This window comes from Cyprinus carpio, chromosome B8 (assembly GCF_018340385.1).
Source record: "Cyprinus carpio isolate SPL01 chromosome B8, ASM1834038v1, whole genome shotgun sequence".
NCBI lineage: Eukaryota > Metazoa > Chordata > Actinopteri > Cypriniformes > Cyprinidae > Cyprinus > Cyprinus carpio.
The window spans coordinates 2845134-2873122 of record NC_056604.1 but is presented as its reverse complement, the minus strand read 5'-3'; the positions used below and the strand labels follow the sequence as shown (position 1 = coordinate 2873122).

Below are 27989 nucleotides of genomic sequence, written 5' to 3'. Positions count from 1 at the left end.
TCAATTTGCTCCAGAGGCAAAAGCAAAAATCCATTATTGCATTTCCATGGCTTTTTTCTAAAAGAGAAAAAAACTTGATATAGGGCAGAAATATTTAATCCATGGTAATTAGTGAAGTATGATGTAAATGTATGTTTTTCCAACTGTAAACATGTCAGAGTACAGTTAATCAGCTGTTAATTAGTGCTTAAGTAAAATACAAATATACCCCAAAGTAAATGTAAATGTAAATGGATATATTTACAGTAAAGCCTGTGGCACACATCAAGACTTTTAAGCATCAATAAATCACAAATGAAGACTTGTACCTGTGGGGAGAGTTTCTTTATTTAGCATACTTAAATAAAAATGGCAAATTCTCAAAAGCTAAAGAAACAAAAGCCTCCACAAAGTCTTCCTTCCGTCGCTGGAACCGCTGGCTTCTCCTCATGAAACTGTGTTTTCTGTAGGTCTCTGAATGTTTGTTTTAGGGTCAGTTGCACACCAAAAATTAAATTAAATGTTTTTTAGCAACTTAAACTGAAAAGACTTAACAGTATCTTCAAATTGTCAAAAGCAAAAAAGGTCTTTTGTTCAGTATTTTGGCCACTTCTTTAAAACGCTCATAAAAGTCCTCATTTCACTGCATCCCTGAAGCATTCACACACATATAAGCACAAACTATTTGAGGCACCGTGCTGTACAATAATTTACAGTCTATTCTAGACCAGACGTCACACACACACACACGCAGGTCTCTATTGTGCGTCTTCTGTCTGCGGCGCTCCTTCTCCGGTCTCTGCGGCAGCCGGCGGAGCAGTGTTTGCGCTGTTGGCGCTCTGCAGAAACTTCCTCAAGTCCTTCAGAGCGGGTCTGAACATCTGGATGAGGGCGAGCAGGGCGGCCTGCGTCCCCTCCAGAGCCTGGGCTTGTCTCTCCTGCGCGCAGGCCTGGGCCTCCTGCGAGCGGCGGATCATCTGCAGCAGGTCGCTCTGGTTCTCCAGGTGCTGGGCGATCTCGCGCACGTGCAGGTTGGTGAGGCGGTGCTCCTGCAGCAGTTTGGCCGAGTTGAGCGCGATGCGGCTCTTCAGTTCCTGTGGTTTGCACTCGGCCTGCGCCAGCATCTCCACCGGAGCCTCTGTGGTGACGGTCACCGGCGTCTCGGTGGTGCAGTACTCCACCATGCCCTCCTCCAGCGTGTGGTACGTCGTCTCGGCTGCGGAGGAATAATCACACACACACACATGTGACCCTCAGTTTGGGAAGTAACTAGTTACATGTGACTAAATTCAGAGATGCAAACAGGTATGCATGCAGGGGAATAGGTTTTGTTTATGCTTAATATATATGCAATGCAAGAATATTAAAACATTAATTAATTTAAGTTATAAATATATATTTTATCTTTATATGTCCAAAACTGTTATTTTTCACAAAAATAAATAAATAAATCATCTTGTTTAGGGATGCACGATATTATCGGACTGATATCGGCAGATAATGGCTTTAAATGTAAACTTCGGCCTTTATGAAAAATTATGCCGATAAGAAGAAAAATAATAAGTGTGGGAAAAACATGCAGCGATTGATATAGTTTATTTAGGCTATAGTTATTATAAAAAGTTCAATGTACTGTCAAAAAACCTTCATTGTTGTTTATTTAATTCTAACAAATAAGTTCTTGTTAAAGACTAACCAAAATTTTTAATATTTTGCTTATAATTTCTGCACAGGAGAGTCTTGGTGTTGTTTCCAAACAAGAGGAAAAATATCGGTATCGGTATCAGACAAAATGAGTTTAAAAATATAAGCATATCGGATATCGGCAAAAATCCCATATCGTGCATCCCTAATATTGTTGCAACATTTTACAAAAATCAAGATTGAATATATTTGGTCAAAATCTCATGTTATAAAAGATGAAGTGTTATTTAAGACGATATTGGCTGATTAGATGGCAATGCTGACCTAAAATGCAAAATGTTTGCCCTTTCTCTCTCTCTTCATCGTTCCCACATCTCAGACCTCAAACACATAAAATATTACAGTTTTTTGACATAGTTTTTGAAGTAAAGAAAATACTATGCAAAACTTATTGAAACATACTGTTCTTTATTTACCCTTGTAAGATCACAAGTACCCTTAATAAAAACAATTTCATTGGATCTAAGCAAATCTAATAGATGACCTATTTTGATCTCAAAAAAATGAGTTGTCACTGAAAGGTGAGGAGTTTGCGTCTATGTAAATTATGTAATTTACGGGGGTTTTTTTTTTTTAGTTGTATATCTCAGCCAAATATTGTCCAAATATTATCCTAACAAACCCCACACATCAATGGAAAGCTTAATTATTCAGCTTTCAGATGACTTATAAATCTCAGTTTTAAGAAATTGACCCTTATGACTGGTTCTATGGTCCAGGGTGCTATTATAAACCAAAAATAGGCTTAGATGAAGATCATAAGTCAAGCTAAAACCGTACCTTCAAGAGTTTTTATCTCACACGCTGCTGCGGCTGCTGGCTGAATGCCTATGAAGAGAGAATCACATGTTTAATTTCAATTTTTAAAACTCAAAATGTAAGTTATAAACCATAAATGATAGTTTTCCTTTCAGGATTACATCACTTTGACACAGCAGTCAAAACTAAGGACTGTAATCTTGCTTTTATATCATGTCTTCTTTCACACTAGAGGAAAGCAATCATCTAAAATTGACATTTAAGTGCTTATTTTAGTACACTTTATCTATTTCTGTCTGTAGATTTTAATTACAATTCATATCTTTAAAGGCCTTTTTCTTTACATGAGACATTTTTATCTGTCAATTTGGACGTTTTTCTTGCAGTTTTGTGTTTATATCTCACAATTCTGACTTTTTCTCCCAATTTTGAGTTTTTAATCTCACAGTTTGGACTTCTTTCTTGCATATTTTGATTTTATATCTCACAATTAGAATTTTCCCTTCACAATTCTAAGGTTATATCTCAGAATTTTGATTTTTTTTTTCTTCGCAATTTTAAGTTTATATCCTACAATTTGGACTTTTTCCTTACAATTTAGGTTTTTATTGCACAATTTGGACTTTTCTCTCACAATATTGTGTATATATCCTACAGTTTGGACGTTTCTTGCGATTCTGGGTTTTTGTTCCACAATTTGGACTTTTTCCCTCACAATTTTGAGCTTATATCTTAAAATTTGGACCTTTTCTAGCAATTCTGGGGTTTTGTTTCACAATTTGGACTTTTTTTCTCGCAATTTTCTCATAATTTTGACACTTTTTTTCTCAAGTTTTAAGTTCATATCTCACAATCCCAATATAAAAACATATATAGACTAGATATATAGATTTTGTGGCGTGTGTTCTAGAAAATCAAATCTTTTTGTAATCTTGACAAAACACATCAAAGGAAAGCTCTGACAGTCAAGGTTCCATATTTGTTGACTTTTTTTGTAACAGAAGTGATATTGTGACAGAAAATGATTGATTTGTGACAGAAAACTGCAACAAAAAAAGTGTTTAGGTGTAACCCGGTGGTTATTTCGATACAGTGCCCAAACAAGATCTCACAGGAACCACAATTTTGATGATATCGACTTCAAATTTGGAACATAACTTGATTAGACATATGGCTTTAATTTAGATTATTTCAGAGTGCAACATTTTATAAAATACTTATTTTGTATAAAATTAAAAATAGTGTACTACATTATCTTCACTGTTAACTTGAACTACTATAACTTTTTTATATATACTTTTAAGTTCTTTAACTTCAGCAATAATCTGCTACAAGTCTTCTTTAAAAAGAGACCAACATTAAGTCTCTATTCCAAAGCGTTCAGGAACTAAAACCATGTTTGCATTAATAAACAACTGGTCTGTTTTAGTGAATTTCTATGAAGAAGTCTATGTTATGTCATTCAGTAAAGTTTTCACAAATCATGCAAATAAGAGCACTAGACATCTATATAGCAATGATTATTAATGAAAACTATATGCATTGTTGCATGATCAATAAACTGATAAAATGATCCACCCCTAACCTACAGTAAAATCTTACGAAATTTTAATGCAGTAAATAAAACAAACATCTTTCACAAAAGTCTGTCTCTTTTAAAGTGTTAGTGTATATAATGAGTTGTATATGTAGGGGTTATTACTATACATCACAATTCTTAACCAAACCCCAGACCTCACTCATATTCAAACCCTGGCTCCGTCTGAGTGAGTGTGTAGGAGTCTACGCGTGTGGAGTTACGCAGCAGTCACGCCAGTGTCTTACTCTGCGTTAACGCGGCGGCGGCGGCGGAGCTGATGGGCACCGTGATCTCCGCCGCAGGAAGGCTGATGATGGTGGCTTCTCCCAGAAGATTGCAGATGCGCTGCTGCATGGAGCTCAGGATGACCGGCACGCTGCTGCAGTCTCCCGTGCCCTCCATGGCCGCCCGTGCCTGCGCCACTTTGCGCCGCACCTCCGTCTTGAGATCGGACCATTTCTTCTTGACCTCCGCGAGCTCGCGCTGGCAGGTGCTCACGGCGTTCACGCGCTTCAGGATCTCCACCCACGCGCTATTCTTGGCGATGTGCGTGACGCCCGCGTTAAAATGATTCACCAAAATGTGCTTTTGTTTCTCCATCTCCTCCACGATGATCTCCACCTCCCTTTCGGAGAAATTAGTTTTTCTCTTTTTTTTGTGATGTGATGTAATGTTTTTTTTTGTTTTTTTTAGGTTGGGGGGGGTGATATAAAATTGCGTAGAATACGTAGAAATTGTACGTTTTTGTCCTGACACAGTTGCGCAGCGTAATGGCTTCTTGAATCGACTTCTCTTCCAACAACAACGTCCGCGGACGCAAATGGCTGAAGTCCCGCCCACTCTTCGACCCTCACAAATCCCATTGGCTTAGATTTGCCATTGTCGGTGACGAGCATTCTTTTTTATTGGTGGAAACTGATATCAGTTATATCACTTATTCTCAGCCACAGGAGGGAGCTATTTAATAACAAAGATATATATATAGTTAATTAGTTATATACTTCTTTGTTATATAATCTATAGTAGTCAACTTTAAAGTGGTATATGAATGATATAGTCACATAAAATATATATTATATTATATTATAAATCTCTACAATTAAGAAATGCAAAATATACAGTAATTATGGTATTCAAAACATGGGTACGGAGCATCAGAATAAATACATTTTGACTGGAATTCTAATGTGCATTCATTATTATTTTCTAATGTGCATTCATTATTAATTTCTAATGTGCGTTAATTATTACTTTCTTATGTGCATTCATTATTAATTTCTAATGTGCATTCATTATTATTTTCTAATGTGCATTCATTATTATTTTCTAATGTGCATTCATTATTAATTTCTAATGTGCATTCATTATTATTTTCTAATGTGCATTCATTATTATTTTCTAATGTGAATTCATTATTATTTTCTAATGTGCTTTCATTATTAATTTCTAATGTGAATTCATTATTAATTTCTAATGTGCATTCATTATTAATTTCTAATGTGCATTCATTATTATTTTCTAATGTGCATTCATTATTATTTTCTAATGTGCATTTATTATTAATTTCTAATGTGCATTCATTATTAATTCTTTAATAGCGAAGAAAGCACACAAGCAGTTTCACATTCACATGTAGGTTTTGAACGGAAGCTTCTTGTTTAAAGTGCAAAAAGCAACAATTATCTGTCCATTGCATCCAGATCTTATAGGTGAATTATGACGCAGATACTGTCCTTTCATTCACCTGATAAACAGTATTTATATGGAAGGCAAGGAAACCTAAAGTGGCACATAATAAAAACAACAGCCCTCATATCCGACTGAAACAAGTGTCTACAGTACAACTCGCACTATTGTCAAAACAAAACCCACTAAAAATAGTCTTAAGTACACTGACAGGATGTTTCCAGCTCGTGCAGATATGTGCACTTGACAGTAAAGATTTGACCCGTGACGTTTCTAAGAAGTGTGCAAACTTATAACCTTAAAAAAATTAACAGGTCATAACCAGAGCTTTGACGTTCATGTTAACTATTAATCTTATAAAACGGGTTTGTCTTTGATAATGGCTTCATAGGAATATTAGCAGGGGACTGAAATAGACCGTTCTGAGAATTCAGATTGATATTATAGTTTAATAAAAACTGAATTCTTAGAATAAAGTCACCTATTCTAATCAAATGACAGCAAACACACAACCTGAGGCCTCCGTACGCTCAGACTAACACGTGATGGAGCACTAGCTGTGATATTTTGTTCTGCTATTAAAGAAGTGTTGACCACATCTGGGCACATTTTAAGTGTGAAATAGCTTGAAATTTAGTGTACTCTTTATCATCAAAACAAGACTAGCAACTGTCTGGGACCCAAAGTTGTCTGAAGGTCATAACCACCAACCTGCTTAAGTTATATAATATCCTCAAGCAGTAGCTGCCCTCAGTTAATTTGTTCTCATGCAGAGATTTTTAAGAATCTGTCTCTAGTTCGCAGACGTTTGTGGGGTCAGACATGCAAATGAAGTTCTTGGAATGGAGAAATCTGTTATAAATCTCTATAAAATCTACTGTATCATGTTTGATAGGCTTTTAAATGATCAACATGTTGCTGCATCTGCTACACCTGATAGTTTAGACCTTTTAGTTATTTGCATACACATGCTATACATGTAAATGTTCAGACACAGAGTCACACGACCGAGGCGACGTCTGCCCTTCACTGTGTGATTGTGATGCTGCTGTCCATTGAGGGCTCTTGCCTCATCTTTACACTTCACTGGCAGCACTTTGTGTTTCATTTTTACGGTCATGACACACTGAAACACTTCCAGACTCTTCAAGCAAAACAAGTGAACAGGAAAGTTCAAGCACACAAGGATCTCATAAAGCTTCCATGCCTATTATTGTTTCTATTGTGCAATCTGAATATGAATTTATGATGTTCTTTATCGCAGTAAAAATGTACACATGTAATTTAAACTTGTGAATGAAAAAAAACACTACCGTGCACACGTTTTGGACTTTTCTTTTTTTTTTTCTTGTCAAGGATGCATTAAATTGATTAAAAGTGACACTAAAGACATTTTATTATGTTACAGATTTCTATTTCAAATAAATGCTGATATTTTGAACTTTCTATTCATCAATGAATCCTGAAAAACACAAAATGTATCACGCTTTCCACAAAATATTTTGTTTTCAACACTGATAACAATCAGAAATGTTTCTTGAACAGTAAATCAGCATATTAGAATGATTTCTGAAGATCATGTGACACTGAAGGCTGCTGAAAAGTCTGCTTTGATCACAGGAATAAATTACATTTGACAATATATTCACATAGAAAATGGTTGTTTTAAATTTAAATAATATTTCATATTTGTACTGTTTTTACTGTATTTTTAATCAAATAAATGCAGACTTGGTGTGCAAAAGACTCTTCTATCGAAAACATTTAAAAAAATCCTATTGACCACAAACTTTCTAACTATTTGTATAGTATATAATTGTGAGAATTTAGCTTTTTTGTACGTTTTATTATTGAAAAATCTTGAATTTTGTTTAGTAAACAGATCTGTGATATCAGTAACTCAACAAAAGCCTGTATCCAGCATTTCTTAAACTGCACTTTTCTCCTGTTTTTATTGACAAGAGAATCTCGTTCAGAATCTCAGCAGTATCTTTATCGACAGGTTCTTGATCCAGTGTCCTCTTACTGAGAGACAAACAGTGACTGTGAAGCCGTTAATTGCACGTAAAATCTGAGACAGTGCATTCTGTTTTCACCCGTCAATCTGACCTCCAGATAAAGTTTATCGGCCGCGTTTCAGTGGATCAGCCATCAGACGTAATCAGACCGAGATCCTAACAAACACATGACCTTGTGTCTGTACTGTGGTTAATATACACCTTTAATAGCTCCTGCACCAGATCGGTCTTTGAGATTGAATGTATGGAGTCTTTATGAATGGGCCGTTTATCTTCATGTACAGGAGGAATTTGTACGTGACATAAACCGATAAATGGTTCAGACCTGGGCCTTATCATTATATACTGTAAACGTACTGCAATCCATCGATCAGAAAGCTGATTTCTCAATATTACCTGAAAAACAACCATTATGACCCCATATACTTGAATAATTATACTTCATTATTATACTTTTTGGGTCATTTGTAGAGGAACAAAATATTTGTGCATTTACTTAATTATTTTCTAAAGGGAAAATTATATTTAGACCTTAAAATACTTGAAATAAAATAAATTTTAATACATTTCTAAAACGTTAAATCAATTTAAAATGGAAACAGAAAAGATAAAAATAAAAACAAATTCAAAATGTTAGTCAAAAATATAGTAATGATACTAAAATAACACAGCTTCAGTCACCACAACATAAAACCATATACAAAATTGTAACTTTATTAATATAAATAAATGTGGACACTTTTTTAATTTTACTCAAGTGCAACTTAGACATTGTGTCCACACCAAGATACACTGTAAGAAAATGAAAAATGTTTTAAATAAAACAAAGATAAGTGATACGATTTACAGGAAAATACTTTTTCTACTTCCAAATAGTTTTCTACTTCAAGATTTCACTTTTAATTGTCATTAATTGTGAAATTTACTAGCAATTTGTGAAAAATAGTTACTAAATCACACCAAATTGTTTTTAGTGTAAGAAGAAAACCTAGAGATACTGAAAATGTGGCAACCTTTATTTGCTGTTTCATGCATGCACTGAAGGTCTTGAATTAATGAAATATCACAGGTTGTCATTTTTCACAGTTGTCTTTCTCTGCACCGAACATCCCTGCTGGATGAAATCAGAGCTCTATCCCGACTCCCAAAGCCTGCGTCTCTCCCCTTCCATGTGTTTAGTGATCCCTAATGTGTGACTCGGCTAAAATTAGTTTTTAGAGAGCACTGGAGTCAAATTCAATCATAAGGCCATGTTGCATACAGTACATGAGTGCACTGCTTCTCTCCAGCTGCACTGGGTTGTGTTACAAAGCTGCTGATGCATAAGAAATGTCCTATTTTGGGAACTGTAATACTCACACCGAAGTTCACTAATTACTTCATCATATGACACTGTACTCTTTTGGCAGGGCAGTTATACATGAACATAATTTGTATTGACGAATGAAAGATCTCTGAATTCCTTTTAATTTGCTGAAAATGTACTAATCTCCAGGTCATCTAAGATATAAATGAGTTTGTTTCTTCATCAGGTTTGGAGAAATGTAACATTGCATCAGTGTCTCAGCAATTGATGCTCTGCAGTGAATGGGTGCCGTCAGAATGAGAGTCCAAACAGCTGATAAAAACATCAGAATAATCCACACCACTCAAGTCTTATCAGTTGACATCTTGAGAAATGAAAAGCTACGTGTTTATAAGAAACAAATCCATCATTAAGACATTCAAACCATTGCTTCTGGTCAAAATATGAGTCCATAATCCATAATGATGCTTCCCAAAAAGCCTTCTTGTCTAAATCAGGAGAGAAAACTGCACAGATTGAGCACCATTTACGAGCCAAAACAGCTCTAAACATATATGTGGCTGGAGGTTTTCACTGAAGGAAGCGTTATTATGGACTCATATATTTTAGTTTAATCCAGTCGACTGGGTTGCTTAGTTAAAAATGCCTCAATAATGGATTTGTTTTTTACAAACATGCAGCTTTTGGTTTCACAATATGTTAGCTGATGAACTGGAGTGCTGTGGATTATTGTGACGTTTTTATCAGCTGTTTGGACTCTCATTCTGACGGCACCCATTCACTGCAGAGCATCCATTGCTGAGACACTGATTCAGTGCTACATTTCTCCAAAATCTGATGAAGAAACAAACTCATCTACATCCAATATAGTGTGAGCACATATTCATCAGACATTCATTGTTGTATGAACTAGTCTGGGCTTTTTCCCTCGCTGCGTGTGAATCATGTCCAGTATTCAGGCTACAGATGGTGAAGGTTGGTGTCCCCCTCTGCACAGATACCATATAAATCTCTCTGGAGTTAGTCTTGGCACGGACGCCTTAACTTCCACCAGACTCTGACGTAATATTGCAACCGGAGCAGACGGCTTTGCGCTGCAGGATTATGCCACACAAAGTTCAGCGTCGCCGTTTATATTTGGGGCCTAACATTTAATTGCTGCTGCTAACCAAGAAATGCCCCTCACTGACCTGCTGATATCTTTACCTCCAAATAGTAATATTTAGGCTTCAAGCTTCAGTGTTATTTAAAATATTTAACCTATCACAGAAAAGTTTTCCATATGCATTGGGGTTAATTCCTATAATCACAATAAACATATTCATATTAAAGCAGAGTAGTGAAGACATCTCATGAAAGTAAGTGTAGTTATTGTTTTCATTTTATTTGATTTTGACATTTTATAGCCTATTATCCTTTCGTATGCAACCACATAGACTTTTTTTGTTCACTTTTAAGTAAATTACCATTAGAAATAATAGCTGCACTAAAATACACTGAGAAGTCAGGTACAATTGCACAAAAATAAGTTTAAACTCAGCAATGAAAAACAATTCAAAATGTGTTATTTTACTATCACTGATATACAATTATATTTCTATTAATATTTTGAATTAGTTTTTATATTTTGCGTTCATTTAAAATTTTAGTTAGCCTAAATATTTATCATTTTTTTGTTTATAGGTTTTATTTATATTTATTTAAGTTTTAGTTTTATTATTTTAATACATATATTAAACTAAAGGAAAATATGACATGGTGCCTTGGAAACTAGCTGAAATAAAGTTAGTTATATGTGTGTGTGTGTGTGTGTGTGTTGTATATATATATTATTTCAAGTACAAAAAAGGTGTTTTATGACCTTTGGTTTTACCTAATTTTGTTTAACCTGCCCTTGAGGCATGTTAACTAGCTTTAGGTAGACCAATAACTTTTTTTAATGAATCTGTATTTTTAGTTTTCAGTACACAACATGTTGCTGTAGGTCTGTACCGGTTTCTGTGTTGTGAGGAGTTACCCTTGAGAAAATGTGAAATTCTATGAGTCATTTATTGGAAATTTCACAGCGTGTCACATGTCTGTTCTGGCCGCCCCGGAGTGTTGTAAAAGAGGCAGGTCTCATTTATATACGGCCGCAATGGATTTCACCTCTGATTGGACGATTAGCCTCTGACGTCAATGACGCCGTACAAATGTACAAATGCGTAAAGCGCGCTGACCAATCAGAGTCCGCCGCCCTCACTCAGTGGGCGTGTCCAAGGAGATTTCTCGAAGTGATCACGCGCTTTACCGGCATTTCAGCGCTTAACCGTCAGCGGGCGAGAGTGTCCTCGCGTTATTTATTTATTTATTGTCGAAGCTTTTTATTATTTCCAAGATGATGTGCCTGTGCCTTTATGTGCCTGTCCATAATTCAGATCAAGTCGAGGTGGAATATTTTGAATCTAACGGATTACCGTCCGAGCTGAAGTCGCTGAAGTCTCTCAGTGTGCTTCTACCTTCGCAGGAGTTCTCCACATCCCGAAAATGGAGGAAGGTAAGACTATATACAGATCTGTATATCATTCATTGTGATGTAAAGTCGTTAAAAACCGATTAAACTAAAACAGCAGTTTACTTATTTATTTCATTTTTTTAACGAAACTACACATTTTTGAAGCATGACGTTTCCGGTGCTCGTTCATGTTTCCTGCGCGCGCGCGCTTCCGTTCAGGTGACCATATATGGAGTTTCCCAGAACTAAACATAAAAGCGCTCGTTTTTATTGCTGTCGACTAATTAAAGTGCGTCAGTAATGTGTATTATTGTTTAATCACATCAATACCATGGTACTGTAACTCATGCATTATACTTATAAGTCGCTGTCTTTGAAACTGAAGCCTATATGGCGAGCCCTAGCGGTGCAGTTTTCACTGAGACAATACACACTATTGGAATTGACAGGTTTGATAATTTATCGATTATTATTATGTGTCTGAGCTGCTGCAATCATCTGGATGAGTGTCCCAAGTATGATTATTAATCTCATAAACAGATGTTTTAGTGAATGGCATTCAGTAACTTACAGTCAAAGTTCTTAGTCAATGTCGATCTTCACAGTGTCCGTGATTAATAATAAATATGTGAAGTTGTTTTTAATTGTAATCATTATTGACTCCCGTAGCTCATCTGATCTGCACGGTTTCTCTCGTTCTGTCTGTTTCTAGTTTTGCACACATTCACTTTTTACTGATTGTGCAATCATTTACAGCTGCAGTGCATTGGATATTTCTCACACATTTGCATGCATCTTTCTTTTCTCCTCACAGAAAACCATGAAAACTGAAGAGAAAGAGCATGACGGACAGCTGGACTTTGAAGAGTTTGTTCACTAACCCTCCAAGACCACGAGAAAGACCTGAAGCTGGTCTTTAAGAGCCTGGATAGAAAGATTGCTGGTATTATACCTTAATGCAATGCTTTACTTACACATTTGCAGCTTGGTGATTTCAAAAATCGCTGACCTTTGATTATTTGTTCCGTATCAGGTCAAGTGAACCCCAATGGACGTTATGAACTCACTGCGAGATCTTGGCGTGCGTATATTTCCCTCCAGCAAGCGGAGAGAGTCCTTCAAAGGTGAAATATTGTTTGAGAATGCTGCAATGATGTTTTCTGGTGGTTTACAGGCTCTGAATGATCTTCTTTCTGTCCCGTTTCCCATTTTCTTAACGCAGCATGGACAAAAACGGCACGATGACTATTGACTGGAACGAATGGAAGAAGTATCCTCATTACAGCCTGCCGAAAAACATTCCCGAAATCCATCCTTACTGGAGCACTCGACTGTAAGCACTTCCTCCTCACACAAACCCTGAACTCAGTCCAAATTCTTAAAAACAACAACCGACGAAGCCTTCGTTAGTAAAAGCTGCTTTATTCCAGTGGCCATTACTATGATCTGATTAACATGTGTACTTGGAATGAATTCGGATTCCTTAAAAGGTGCATTAATTAGGCTGGTTTGGGTTTTGGGATGGGTTCAGAGCGTAGGCATGGTATGTGGTTGATGACAGTCCTAAATGTGAACTTCCTACCCCTAAAATATCTCCAGTCCCACTGGAACACCGTGATATAGGACGGGATCCAATTTAATGGGGTTATCGGCCTTGCAGCTACTAAATCTCAACTAGTCTGTCTCCAGAGCATCCTTCTATTAATACAGCCGCACAGAGTTTGTGCATAAATCCATCCAGTAAACATGCCAATCCAATGTCAGAGCACCTCAGATTAACCGGAAAAAACCAGGACTGATAGTGAAGATGCACACCTGTGCAAACAATTCTTGTTGACACTTTGCAATCAGATGATTTTGAGACTTCATGTAGTTTCCATATAGTGGCCTACTTTAGATTCTTATGTACTGCGGTTTAAACCGGACTGCAGACTTTGTTCTCGTGAGGCAGAGAGTTCAAGCCCACAGCGATCACAGACTTTGAAAATCTGATGCAAATGTGCACAAGTTGGCAATCAAGTTTTGCAGAGTTGTAGAGTCCACAATGGAGTTTTTTTGGATGCAAAGGCACAATAGTGCCCTAGAAAACACGCAGACTTGTTCCAGGTTTTTGGCAGCGTCACTGATCGGATCAGACGACTCATGACGCCACACAGCTCGTTGCAGCCAAGGCCATTGCACTTTAGTTCTCTTGCAAGCTAGACGGTTGCTTGGTTGGACTTCTGCCGACAATACTACACTGCAAAAAGAAATGGTTGGGGTGGTAGATAATTTAGATCCAGGAACCAAATGCTAGTAAATTTCACAAAAGAACTTACAAAGACATGGCAAGGTAACATACTGTGAAGTAACAACGTGAAATTTTGACAGTAAGGTAAATAATTAGTTTTTTGGGACAAAGGTGCTTATCTTTTATTTATTTGTTTAGTTTCATTTAGCATCTTTTGTATGTTTTCACTCAATTTTTTGGGGGAAACTTTCCACAACTATTACGATGCCAACGGCAAATGAACACAATTGAATTAAATGTGTCACATCTAGACCCGAGTGGATTAATCTTTTCTGGTCAACTTCATCACGGTATAATCTTTTATTTTTTACTATTTTCTACTACTTTTAAAATGATTTTAGTATCAATGAAATTGCTAGTAAGTTTCAGCAACTTAATTAAACAGAAAAAGGCAGTCACACAATGAAATTAAATGTAGAATTTGTAAATAGCAAAAAAAAAAAAACATTTTTTTTATTTTGTTTTTTTGGGAGTTAGAAATACTCCAATATATCTATTTACTTAACTAATAATAAATAAATAAAAACTAATAACTATAAATTTTTTATTTGAAATTGAATTAACCTTCCCATAGTCAATTTCACAAATTACATATAAGTCGTTCATTGGGGTTTTATATTATTCATTAAAGGGGGTGAAATTAGACTGCAAGACCTGACATTTGTATTTTCTTGTCCAAAAAGAGATTATTGGAGATGCTCTTATATTATAAGAGTGTAGCTGTCGTTTACTGAAGCCGTGCTTGAAGCGATATCTATATATGGTATAGTTAGGTCCTGTGGTGATGTTCAGTTTGTGGTCTTAACCATGTTGTTGATCGGATGTTTGCAGATCTTCGATGGGTGGGGGGAAGAACACATGCTGGTCCCGATGAGGTTACCCTCGAGGAACACATTACGGGGAAGGGGGTGGAGAACTCTGGTGGCTGGTGGTAGGAGCTGTAAGCCGGTTCCCGAACCTGCACTGCTCCGCTCGCCCGACTCAAAGTCCTCATGCAGGTACGGTGGCGCACACCAACCCAGAATTACCTGCATCACCACCAAAATCAGTGGGCTCAAAGTCCTGCCGCGTTGATAAAGTCTTACATTAATGTGACATCGTGTGTGTTTTTTTTTGCTATATTAAAATAATAAAGCCATCTTTTTCTTAAGGTTTTTACTAAATCCAAGTTGACTGAAGGTTTTATTTGCGCAAGCATTTCCCTTTAATCGAAGTCCAACTGGTTTCATAACCATATGGCTGCTCGGGTTAAATCTGAACAATTGGTTTTGTCACCCAAGAGTCATGATAAAAGTTACTCAGGATCATAAATGGCTGTTCCAGTGAAAGGATCTGGACTCCCTGTGAATAGTTATACAGACAGTCCAGCCAGGCTTACCAATTCAGAATGTGCACCGGAGTCCAGCCACGCGCCTGATTGGTCGGATACGAGATAGCTACTCTGACGTGGTCACGGTCGAGCGATAAGAAGCTCGTAAGTCATGTTTACGGCCAGCTCTTAAATTCCCTGACGGACGTTTGAAAAGTTCAGGTCAAAAAACGTTCTTTACCTACATTTTCCTGGAAATCACCAACTTTGCTCTAAGTTCTTAATTTAAGTCAAGTCTGAAATCACTGAAGGCGTGAGTATCATCTGTTAATATTGACACACTCTTCTAATAAACCTGTTTTGTTTTTAGGTGCATGGATCTCACGGAAACAACATGTGCATCATGAGTGGTCTCCGCCCAGAATGATCGCTGAAGGAGGGATGCGCTCATTATGGAGGGGCACCCAGCGCTAATGTCATCAAAATCGCGACCCGAGTCGGGCCCTCAAATTCATGGCTTATGAGCAGGTATTCAGATGCAGAGTGCTGTGCTGTTTTGTCAGGGGTTGTATAGTGAGTTGTCTAACCTGAGAAGCATAATACGAAGAAAAAACTGCCATGCGTGTTCAATGCATTTACATAATTACGCTTTTAGTATATGTTTCTGAAAAAAAAAGAAACTGGTTTATTATTATCAACTAAAACCTAAAAAACTATTTTCAGTTGCCTAAAATAAAATTAAATAACTGCCAACTGAATAATAAATACAAAAAAAAAATATATAATATACTAATATAGGTATATATATAATAACTCTATAATATATTTTGTTTTTTGCCAAAGTTTAATACTAAAATAATTAAAAAAAACAAAACCTATTAAAAAATTTAAAATATTTTTCTTTTTTTTACTAAAATGATAAATCAATAATTTTAGAATGCAAACAAAGTCAATTAAAAAATCTAAAAATAAAATCTATTCAAATATTATAACGCAAATTATAATTGGTTTATCAATAATACTTAAATAGCATGGCAAGGAATGTGTCCACCCCCCCCCCCCCCCCATAAATATTAGTAATTTCTGTATTGTAAATTATTAACTCTGTATTATTGTTAGAATACAGTATCAGTGCAGTTGTAACATTAATTTTTTTATAGATTATCATTTATTATCACTTATATTATTATTCTATTTCTAGTCCCATTGAATGGAGAAAAGACCTTTCGTGTCTAGCTGATCACATGCTTTGTTTTTGTGTATGAATGCCTCGATTAATCAATGCACTTTCTTCTTGTCAGTCAACTAACGTCTGATGGTAAGCAGTCAGGAGAAAACTCTGGGCATCACCGGCGCTTTCTAGCAGGTTCCCTGGCAGAGTCATCGCCCAGAGCGACCATCTACGCCATTGTAGTGTGCGTTTACACCGTTTTTAGTGTATAACACAACCTTAACACGGGAAAAAGGTTTATTGGTTGCCTATTCCTTTGCTATCTCAGACATGGTTTTGTCAGTGGAAATTAAAATCTGAACTCACCTCTCAATTCTCTTTTTTTCCATTCCGTTCCAGGTTCGCAAACCCTTCTGGCGCTGAGTAAGACGGGCCAGTACAAGGGCATCTCAGACTGCGCCAAACACATCCTGAAGGGCGAAGGGACTTCCGCGTCTACAAAGGCTACGTCCCCAACATGCTGGCATCATCCCTTAGCGCCGGCAGCGACCTGGCCGTGTAGAGGTGAGCAATGAACACACACTGAAAGCCATCGCTGCTCTGGCTGCTGCTGCAGTCAACCTCACCACGAAAGAGCTCATTTTATTTCCTCCTTTGCTCTCGATAGACGTTAAAGAACACTTGGCTCCAGCGCTATGGACGGAGAATGCGGACCGGGTGTGTTTTGTGCTGCTAGCCTGCGGTCGTTTCCAGCACGTGCGAGCCAACTCGCAAGCTACCCACTTCTCTCGTACGAACACGCATGCAGGCGTCGCAATGTCAGTTTCATGCTTCAGAAAAGCTGAAATAATATATCATCTTATTATTACTTTTATATACTGTTTTTATTTATATAATTTAATGGCATTTAATTTAATGTATATGGTATTTAATATACATTTTATTCTATTATTTAAATATAACTTTAATACATTTATTTACTATGTCAGTTTGTACATATTTAACAAGAAATTGTATTTAATTCCTTGTATATTAATACACCTATATTTTATGCTGTTTTTAAACATTTTATTTAATATACATTTTATCTATTATTTCATATAACATTATACATTATTTAATATTTATATGTATATAAGATTTCACAGAATTGGGTATTTAAATTCCTTGTATATATAACACTATATGAATGCATTTTTAAACTTTTATTTAATATACTTTTATATTAAGGCAGCTTATACTTTGTTTGTATTTATATAATGTACATTTTACTCTTTTATAATACATTTTATTAAATGCCTATGTGTAAGTTTAATATGTATTTTATTATGTATGTTTCGTTTTATTTATATTATTGAAATTGGCTATTTTATTTAATACATTTTGAATGTATTTTAATTTATCAGTTTAATAATATTTGAAGGTCCAGAAAGTCAGTTTAAAAAAAAAAAAAAAATTTCAATTCATGTAATTCACAGACTTTCCAAAGTTGTGAAATCACGTCCTTGAGATTGACCACAATAATTACGGTTTTACTATAATAAAGACCCTAGTTTTATAGTGCAATTTTTAATGCATGCATTTACTGAATATTGTTTTGTATTTCTGCACTGCGGTTGAAGGTGCGTCTCAGGTCGCGATGAACGGGACTCTTCAAGCAGACCTTAAGACGGCAGGGAGGGTCCCACGGTCTCTATCGGGGTCCTTACCCCCAAACTGTCCTGAAGTTCATCCCGACCGTCAGCCTCACTACGTTGTTGTACGAGCACATCCATACGACGTTAGGCGTGCAATCAAGATGAAGGCTGTGCATCTCGGGTTGGAGGCCATCCCTTCTGTGAATGATGCCCACCAACATCTCATTATTTATTAGTTTCTAGAACGATAAAAAGAATTCGGAGCTGAATATCAGGACCAATGCTTTTTTGATTTCATGTGACCAGTGTGTGTCTGTGTGTGTGTGTGTTTCATCATGTACATGTAAGAAGTCGAGTTCTGTTTATGCAAGGCAATTCAATCGAACTCTACAACTACTGTCAATGCTTATTCATCTGATTGAAGTTGCATTGCTTGTATCTCTAAAGTGCTTTAATGTGACTAAAGTAATCATATTATAACATCTTTATAACCAGATACTTATTTATGTAAGTTGTGGCATCTGAGAGTTTAATGAATGTGTTGCACACCAGTGTTCTGGTGTTTTTCAGTATTTCACTGCGTCTGATTGAAATCTAATCGTGGTTATTTTAATCAGCACATTGTTGTTTCTCGCTTGCCTTAATATATATCTGGTTGATTTGACATACGAATGCACTTTATGCTTTAGTCGCTGTCATGAATGCATGAGTGTAACGTTGTCGAGGTGTGTTGAGTGTTTTGTTACGGGGGACCATATGGTTAAGTACTAAATGCACCTGATATGCTTACTGGAGGTTTTTGAATACACTAATTTTCAACATATAAATGCACGATCTGTGTTTGTATCTTGGGAAGCTGCTTACAGATGGATGTTCTTGGGAATGACTGATCAAGTATGTCCTGAGATTTATGTTCGAGTGGCTCTATATTTTAGTTTGGTTTCGATCATTTAAAAAAAAAAAAAGAAATCCTAAATGTATTTATTTTTCAATAAAAACTTCATATTCATAGTAATATCGTCTCTGTTGGTTTTGGCTTTAGAATGCAATCCAAATTCCTTTATCATTTAACAAATATGTGCACTAAAGTGTTTCTATTTAATTTAAAAATTACCTCCGTTAAATGTTATACATGTGTATACCTGACAGCATTTTGAAAAAACTTCCAATTTTTTTAATATTTTTAATAATTAAAAAAAGTTTTATTGCTGGAATTGCACATAATTTAAAGTGCTACCTAAAACTACTATATATATATATATATATGATATATATATAATGTGCTTGTTAAAAAACTTGTGGAAAAATGTCTATATATAATACATATATATATATATCACACACACAAGCACACACACACACACCACACACACAGACGATTAGGGGTTCAGTGCTTGTAAGATTTTACCCCTGCTCTCAGTTCCACAGTTATGGATCCTATCTCTGTGAACTAAATTGATCTTCAGTGTGTACAGTATTGATACAGTGATTGAACACTGCCATCTGCGCGTCAAAATCACTGCATGTCTCCCCAGCTTTCTCCTCCAACTTTGAACACACAACTGGCGTTTTTCTTTTTAAATTTAAATGTAAATTTACAGATTTCTAAAAGAATCGTATTTTGAAATCGGACTAGGAGCGTGACTTTTATTTTGAAGTCCACTCTTACCAACCCGGAAATGGCAATAACAGAATCAGAGGAACACACCGGAACACACACGACCAGCGAGTTCATCTTAGAAATGAGCTTACACTGGTTTACTTTGTAAATGTATTTTATTATAAGAGTACACACTGAATAGTAATTGCATATTTAATAATGTAGCTAGATAGAAAAAAAAGTAATGTATTAAAATGCATTGAATTTAATTAAAATAAATAACCAAATAAATATAATTAAAATAATAAAATTTGATAAACCAAATGTGATTAAAAATAAATACATTAAAAAATCATAAAAAATTAAATAATTTAAGTTTATTATTAAAATTAAATAACTAATAAAATTTAAAAAAATTATTACAAATAAATTAATAAAATATTATTTAACGAAATAATGGGATAACCAATATTTTTTTAAATAATAAATTAAATACATTTGATTAAAATTTAATTACAATTGAAACTTTAAAACCCATTATTAAATACATCAATAATAAAAAAGATGACAGAAGACGTTGATTAAAATAAATAAAACGTTATTCACGTAACTAAATAAAGTTTTATTTAAATAACTAATACATTTTGATTAAATTAAATTTAAATAACTAAATAAATGTGATTAAAAAAAAGAACATAAGATTACAATAAATATTTTTTTAGCTTATTTTAATTATTTATTCATGCATTTAACAGTCTTATAGTGTGTAGAAAAAACTCAGAATGTTAAGCACCAGAAACAAAATACTACAATTTTTCCCATATTTACCTATTAATGTTTCACATAGTAATTGACTCTTTTTTATTCATGAAATATCTTTATTTTTCAATTTAAAATGGGGGTCGCGTCTCACGAGGATATGGTATATGGGAGTCGTGGCTCTAAACTATTGAAAACCTCTGGCTTATATACTGAACACATACAGTACGCAAATGCCTTGCTTTATTGATGCCACAGGACAATTCATGAGCTGCAGGAGCAATTCATTAAGCTGATCTGCACTTTCCCCTCATTACACGCTCGACTCTGTCGATCAAGTTTAGACGTTTATCAGTCAACACCAAGATGCTGTGAAAAACTGATTATGCACAGTCCAGCTGGGTTCAGAATATAGAGTTTTATAATGCATCAGATGCACTGTGAGTTAACCTGAAGCGTGCATGTCATTAGGATATTAAGTAAAGATCATGTTCCGTTAAGATATTAAGTAAATTTCCTACTGTAGGTTGGTTATGTATATTTTTTTAATTGATTAGTAATATGCTATGCTAAGAACCTATTCATTTGAGAACCACTTTAAAGAATGATTTTCTCAATATTTAGTTTTTTGGCACCCGCAATTCCAGATTTCAATATTAAAAAGCTTAAGTTTATTAATTCATCTTTTCAATGAGGCATAAAAACTCAATTTCAAAAAACTGACCCTTGTTACTGGTTTTATGTAGTAAACCTGCAGGGATCATGTACAGTATCTATTCGGCCATTAATCATCCTGTGCCACAATAATTGGGGGTCTGGTATTAGAGAAGGATGTTTGTGGTCTGTTTTCTACTCATTTGTTTCATACTGTTCACATAACGAAGCGGTGTTGTCTAGTTCCAGAGCTCAGTTAACCCTTGCTAGTCAATTTTACGGATAGTGACTAAAAAAAACTCCGTCTTGGAAAACCTGGATATATGAGGTATCCTAATTTTAAAAATATGATATGGGGAGAACATTTTAATTAATAAATAAATATATATATAAAAAAATTATCCAGTAAAATTAGCCAAAAATGATCGTTTTGTTGTTTATTTTTGAGTTAAAAACGTTCAGACCTTTAGAAGCGTTTTTAAAAAGTTTACCTTTTAAACCTGAACGCCACGTTTTTATAATGTTTTTTTTCATTTCTCTTTCCGCGCGCAGAGACGCGAGCCGCTACGCTCAAAGACGTCCTTCTCGTGCACTTTCCTTGGAAACAATTAAAACACGGATAACCAAACGTGGAATACAAAACGCGTTATTTTTTAGGGTTTTGTTTTAAAGGATTAGTTTAAATACTGTATTTAATTTCTGTCATTAATTTCTCTCAGGTTTTTATCTTAAGTTTATTTATTTGTTGTTTCTAATTTGTGTTAAGGTGTTAAGGGTTTTGGAATGAACTATGAAGGTGAGTAAATTAATGACAGCAACTTTCATTCTGGGGTGACCTAACACCTTTAAGCACTACTGATTCAACAACAGTCTTGTTTGTTTACTGCTATCAGAACCATTTTCCTCTACATCCAGGTTGACATGTTGTGAGAGGCTTCGTTTGAATATCCCGCCCTTTTCGCTAGCGGTCCAAGCCCCGCCCCGCCTCCACCCGGCTCGAGGCCAATCAGAGCGGGGGGGGGGGGGGGCAGGGGGGGTTCGGCAGACATGACTCGCGCTCGGCGGGTTTTTCTCTGGAAGGGGCCCCCCGGAGGCTCATATTTTCGAGCTCGTGCGGGGCGCGTTCTGTCCGAAAGAGGCCGTGAGAATCTGCGTTCGTTCCCTCGCCGGTAAGTTTGTGTGCGGAGCAGCGCCGTTTCTCTTCGTGTCCAAGTACAAAGTCTCCAGAAACCGGCTCAAGGAGGACGAGCTTCTACCTCAACGAGTTTAAAACCCACAGCGCTTTGGTTCTCGCTGAAAACTCCTCTCGTCGTGATCAGTGAAATGCCTGTCTGCCTCAGCGGCTGAAAGTCAGTAAAAGGAACTGAACTCGAAACACGACGGAGGGGACGAGATCCTCTGGGTAAGCGAGAACGATCGGCGGCCTTTCACGATTTTCTCTTTTCTCTCAAGCGGGGGTTTTTTAATCGCTGTTATCGCTAGTTAGTTAGCAGCGACTCGAATGTGACTGGTTTCTGTAGACTGTGGCGAGGTGCAGGGCTTGTGATTGGCCGCGGGTCTGCTTGTATGTTCTCGGAGGAACGGCGGCAGCCGGCGGAGGAGGAGGCCATGTTTGATTCCTGGCCGTGCGCGAGCTGAGCGCGCCACAAAGCCCTGTTAGGACTCACATCGAAAACCGTTGCATTTCAAAATGAAAGCGCGCGGACTGTTTTTTTTTTTTTTTTTTTTTAATTTGAACCGCTAACCTGGTTTTTTTTTCGAAGGCGCGCGTGCAGTTAAAGGGGAGCGTGCGTTAACATGCGGATGCGGAAGTCGCGTCCGCTCGCTGCTTTGTTGTTGTGCTTTAGCTTTAGCCTAGCCACGTCTCCGCCATGATTGTAGTCACGGGCGTAATGCTTGTTTGTGCGCTTTAACGGAGGTGAATTATGGTGGAAATTAACGCTGAAGCGACTTTAAACGCGCGCATCAACCGTTCACGTGGGTTAAGCGTTTCGCGGCGGAAGCAGGTTGTGCAACGCGATTCCGTTCACATTTAAACCACGCGGCATAAGCGCGACTCCCTGAGCGTTCAATACATCAAGGCTTTTACGTCACAGGAAATTTTATAGTTAATATAACACTGATTACTTAAAAGAATTATGCATAGAATGTACTGTTAAAAATCTTTAAATTCTACCCTAATCGCATAAATTGTGAATAAAAGTATATTAGCGTCTGGTTTGCGCTAGTTTTGTTATTGTTTTGGCTAGGAGAGAAGCCATCGAGTATTTGCAGTTATTGTACTTTACGCTGTTTTCATTGTTTAGAAAAAGAGCAGCAAGAAGCCATCGAGCACATCGATGAGGTACAGAATGAAATCGACAGGTATGTTGAAGTTTATTGAATGTATTCATGCTTTAACAGAATTGCTGTGATGCTTGTGAATAGATATGATGATGATGATGATGTTGTTGACAGACTGAACGAGCAGGCGAGTGAGGAAATCCTCAAAGTCGAACAGAAATACAACAAACTCCGCCAGCCGTTCTTCCAGAAGAGGTTCAGAACTCATAGGAAGAGTTCAGAACTTTTGGGTCAAAATATTCCGTAATTTTGGGTCACAAGGTGAGATCCTTTGAGAACTGTTATTGTACTTTTTAGTAATGTTGTTTCAATGTATGTTGTTTTTGATGCTCAATTTCGATGATGTAGTCTCAGCTCTTCTCGAGAGAGGAGAACGAGGAAGCGCTTCACTATCTGACCAGAGTAGAGGTGACCGAGTTCGAAGACATCAAATCTGGCTACAGAATAGATTTCGTAAGTGATAAAAATCTAATTTTAAAGACTTAGAGCTTTTGTGTCTCCATAACTCACCCGTTCTTTCCCATTGCCTTTTAGTATTTTGATGAAAACATGTATTTTGAGAACAAAGTCCTCTCCAAAGAAATCCACCTGAACGAAAGCGGAGACCCCACCTCAAAGTCGGTAGAGGTGATCGGATGGAGGGAGGGGTATGTATGTTTTTTTTTGTTTTTTATTTGGTTGGATTATTTCTGTTGGTTGGTTGATTATTTCGTGTTGTTTTTCTTTTCTTTGGAACTGAGGAAACCGGGAAAAGTATGTATGATGTTGTGTATTCTAGAGGCTGGGAAGGCCCCAAGACAAGAAGAGGCAACACGAAGAACCCGAGAGCTTCTTTCACTCACCTGGTTTACTGATCACAGCGATTCAGGCGCAGACGAGTTGGGCGAAGTCATCAAAGACGACATCTGGCCGAATCCTCTTCAGTACTACCTGGTGAGATTGCGATCCCATCCGGAACAACACCCGCATAGAAATAGACAGCGTTTTGTTTAGATTAAGCTCGTGTAGACTTGGGTCGTAGCGGTAGGTTTGCATTATTTGGTCTCTGGAAGTTTCCGTTCCCGTCATTTAAATGATGCGGTCGAGCAGTTCTTCCGGTTTATCCTGCGGAATGGAAATTGACTCGTTCGTTTGCATTTCCAACCCCGACAGGTTCCAGACATGGAGGACGAGGACGAGGAAGGAAAAGAGGGTGAGGCGAGGAGGAAGACGAGAGGAAGACGAGGAAGGTCTGGATGATATTGACGAAGAGGGAGAAGATGATGGAGAGGAAGAGGAGGATGATGATGGAGAGGTATGTCATTCATTTAAGGCCGTCATGCATTAACTGTAATGCGAAGAATTGATCTTTTTCTCATTTGAGAGTGCAAGAATTGCTTTTCTTTTGTAATACGTTTGTGACAAGTTTGTTGTCCATCCCCTTTTCCAACGAGTTCTTGGAATTCTAGTATTGTTCCTCAAACTAGTTAATCAAAAGTGCTTCTAAATTGAAAAATCACCCATTGATTGTCTTTTTTGTTTATTATTGCAGGATGATGATGGCGAGGATGACTGAAGCTGAAATAGAGGAATATTATCCACTTTCCCCAGTCCTGTTTCCAAATTGCAAAATTCTTTGGCTTTTTTGTTGTTGTTTTTTTTTTTGTATTATTGGAGAGCAAGATGCTTCTTTTTCCTGTTTTTTTTTTTTTCTTTTTGTTTTGAGCTCCATCTTTCACTCTATCCTGAACTTGCCGTGATTGAAGGGTCCCCCGAACAGACTCCACAAATAAACTTGACTGCGAAATCTTGCCGAACATGGCCTCTACCATCTCAATTTCCAAATGCATTTCAAGGTAAAAAGCAAAAACACTGTGTAGTTTAGCCGCCGGCCGCCCAACGTCGTCTGGAGTAGATTTGCGAATAGTGTTTTCTGTTTGTTTTTTTATTATTATAAATATATAATGTACAAATATGTATGATTTCTTCCTGTTAGAGTGTTGTGTGGTTAATTGAGCGGAAGCCATGGTGCGCAGTGATCTGCTAGCTCTAGCGTTCTCCACCGTTGTTGGCGGTGTTTAAACCCTTCATGGTTTAATCAGCAGATAGTTAACAGTAGTGAATCCCTGTTACCTCTTGTAACTGTGTCTGTTCAGGAGTGAGGAGGAAAGAGGGTTTGTGGGCACCATCATCGAGTCTGTTGATTTTTATCCTGGTCTTGTTTTACAGACGTTCACGCAGATTTGAAATGAGATTACATTTTTGATAAAATAAAATATTAAAAAGAGTCAAATCACGCTTGTAAGTTTGTTTCCCTCACAGCCCCAACGAACTTGGAGCGGTACACTTAAAACTGGGTTCAGTTGGTTTCGTTTAAATAAAGAAAAAACCGCCATGTTTTTGGATTCACTCCAGTTGCAAAGAAAATGCAATAAAGGTTAAAACTGTTTTAACGTCGATGGGAAGCCGTGTTTTACCCCTTGGGTCGGGTCAAGAACAAAGCCAGGCATTCGCCGGACACGTTTTAATGTTTTCCCCATAAAAATAGCTTTATTAAACGGCATTAAAGTGTTGGTTTGGCTAATCGTCACTTCTGAAAGCTTTTGGTGTCATTCAGCAGCGTGGATGCAAAGTGTTCCTGCAGAAGCTTCTGTCCATTAATAGCGCCACGAATGTCTGGTCCGAACCTTCGAACTCTTCTCGGGGTCACTGTCCTGGGCCAATCACTGGGCTGAAACGCCCATCCTGCCCCAACCTAGATCAAAGAGAAGTGAAAATTGTATATCTACTTACAACTGACCTTTCAGGTTAAAGGAATAGTTCACACTGGAGAAGGAAAAATAAGGCCTCTCAAGCGGTCCAAGATTGTAGAAGCTCTTCATCAGGTTTGTAGAAATGTAGCACTGCATAAGTGTCTCAGCAATGGATGCTCTGCAGTGAATGGGTGCCGTCAGAAATGAGCAGTCCAAACAGCTGATAAAAAACATCACAATAATCCAAACCACTCCATCCATCATCTGAAGCCAAAAGCTGCGTGTTATTTTGTAAGAAACTCCTCCGTCATTAAGATGATTTTTAACTTGAAATAGCTTGCTTCTCTGGACTATAATACAAGTCCTCTATTCATAATACTGCTTTCTCCAATGAAAAAGTCATCTGAATCAGGAGACAAATCTGCACAGATCACACGTCTTTTACACACCAGCTCAGTTTTATTGATGGACTGGAGTGGTGTGGATTATTGTTTTGTTTTTATCAGCTGTTTGGACGCTCATTCTGACGGCACCAAAACATCACTGGACAGAGCCATCCATGCGTTGAGACACTGATGCATGCCTAATTGTCTCCAAACCTGATGAAGAAACAAACTCATCTAGATCTTGGATGACCTGATGATGAGGACATTTTTAATAATCTATATGTCCAAAATTTTAATTCTTAACACAAAAACTAAACTTTAACATCTTGTTAATTTAAATATATATTTAGATTGATAACATCTGGTGAAAATCCATGTTATAAAAGATAAAAGTGCCCAAGCAGGCATGATTAGATAGCAATTGGCTATCCCTAAAATGCAAAATGTTTGCCCTCTGTTCACATAAAATATTACTGTTTTTAAACAGTAAAGCGTTCCCCGAACACCGCCATGCGGCACTGCTCTACTACTGTTTTTGGAGTTTTGTATGCACTTACTGTACTTTTAAATGCTTGTTGTTTATACCATGTATACACAGTCAGTGTCACGCATTTCATCATATGAGTGAACACCCACCTAGGTGTTTTGCACCGCGGGCAGGAGGCGACGGTCCACGCGTGACCGGATACCAGGTGAAGTGAGCGTCCGCCGGCCAGTGCTTCAGCACATCTGCGCGCTTAAAAGTCACGACTTCGAACTGGAAGCCCTGCGGATTCTCGAAGAGCTGAACGGAGACACGCTTCCCTCCGATCGCCGTGTAGTTCCGGTGCGACAGCGCCAGGCGGCTGGGAACGAACCTCAGGTCCGCGTCCTCCGCCACCTCGTGCCCGCAGGAGCGGCACAGCAGCAGCCCCGAACAGCCCCGAGCGAACCGAACCCAGCCGCACCACAACACCACGACACACAGCGCCGCGGGGAACTTCATCAGAAGCATCCCGAGAGAAAACAAAACAACACGCGCTTCCCACCACTGACAGATGAAGCTGCGTGTAACGAGCGCAGCACGAAAGAACACGTGCTTCAAGTTTAAAACTCGCTCCGATAGAATGTGGAATCACAAAACGCGTTGTTTAAAATCGAATTCGGCGCCAATAAGCGAAACTACATTTCTAAGTGCCTACAGCTGAGCAGGACACAAAGCGCCACTGGCGCAATCACTAAACGACAGCGCCACCTAAAGGCGGGAAGAATTAGTTCATTAAATACGGATGTGACCACAAAACCAGTCCATTTTGTTTCATTTGTGATTTATGTCATCTGTAAACTGGAAAATAATCTTTCTATTGATGTGTGGTTTGTTAGAATAGGATGATATTCGGCTGAGATATACAACTTTTTTAAAATCGAATCCAAGGGTGCAAAAAAAAAAAAAAAAATCTAAATATTGAGATAAATATATTGCTAAAATTATCTGTAAAGTTGTCCAATGAAGTTCTTAGCATGCATATAGTAAACAAAAAATAAGTTTTTGATATATTACAGTCGGAAAATGCTACAAAAATATCTTCATGGAACACAATCTT

At 37.3% G+C, this 27989-nt stretch overlaps 1 protein-coding gene, 2 long non-coding RNA genes and 2 pseudogenes across 3 annotated transcripts; 4 read left to right on the top strand and 1 right to left on the bottom strand.

The window, feature by feature from the left end:
• Nucleotides 1–307: 307 nt before the first annotated feature.
• On the bottom strand, nt 308–6815 carry LOC109051265 (nuclear apoptosis-inducing factor 1-like). The gene is made up of 4 exons (XM_042730391.1): nt 6674–6815; nt 4267–4887; nt 2464–2511; nt 308–1195 (listed from the first exon to the last, which is right to left on the bottom strand). The coding sequence occupies exons 1-4, from the start codon at nt 6813–6815 to the stop codon at nt 738–740; spliced, it is 1269 nt and encodes a 422-aa protein (XP_042586325.1). The 3' UTR covers nt 308–737.
• A 4125-nt stretch (nt 6816–10940) lies between these two features.
• Nucleotides 10941–18097, top strand: LOC122138207 (annotated as a pseudogene).
• Nucleotides 18098–23201: 5104 nt separating this feature from the next.
• Nucleotides 23202–23498, top strand: LOC122138209. The gene is made up of 2 exons (XR_006155381.1): nt 23202–23309; nt 23403–23498. It is a non-coding gene; the product is annotated as an uncharacterized LOC122138209 (long non-coding RNA).
• A 121-nt stretch (nt 23499–23619) lies between these two features.
• LOC122138208 lies at nt 23620–23915 on the top strand. The gene is made up of 2 exons (XR_006155380.1): nt 23620–23741; nt 23823–23915. It is a non-coding gene; the product is annotated as an uncharacterized LOC122138208 (long non-coding RNA).
• Nucleotides 23916–23923: 8 nt separating this feature from the next.
• Nucleotides 23924–24874, top strand: LOC122138309 (annotated as a pseudogene).
• The last annotated feature ends 3115 nt before the right edge of the window (nt 24875–27989 follow it).

Excerpts from the sequence above, each read along its gene's own strand:
- LOC109051265 (XM_042730391.1), bottom strand. The coding sequence starts at position 6,815 with ATGAAACACAAAGTGCTGCCAGTGAAGTGTAAAGATGAGGCAAGAGCC. Across the intron at positions 4,888-6,673 it reads CATTTACATGTATAGCATGT|CCAATGGGATTTGTGAGGGT; the intron begins GTATGCAAATAA and ends GGCAAATCTAAG. Across the intron at positions 2,512-4,266 it reads CGCCGCCGCGTTAACGCAGA|GCATTCAGCCAGCAGCCGCA; the intron begins GTAAGACACTGG and ends CTCTCTTCATAG.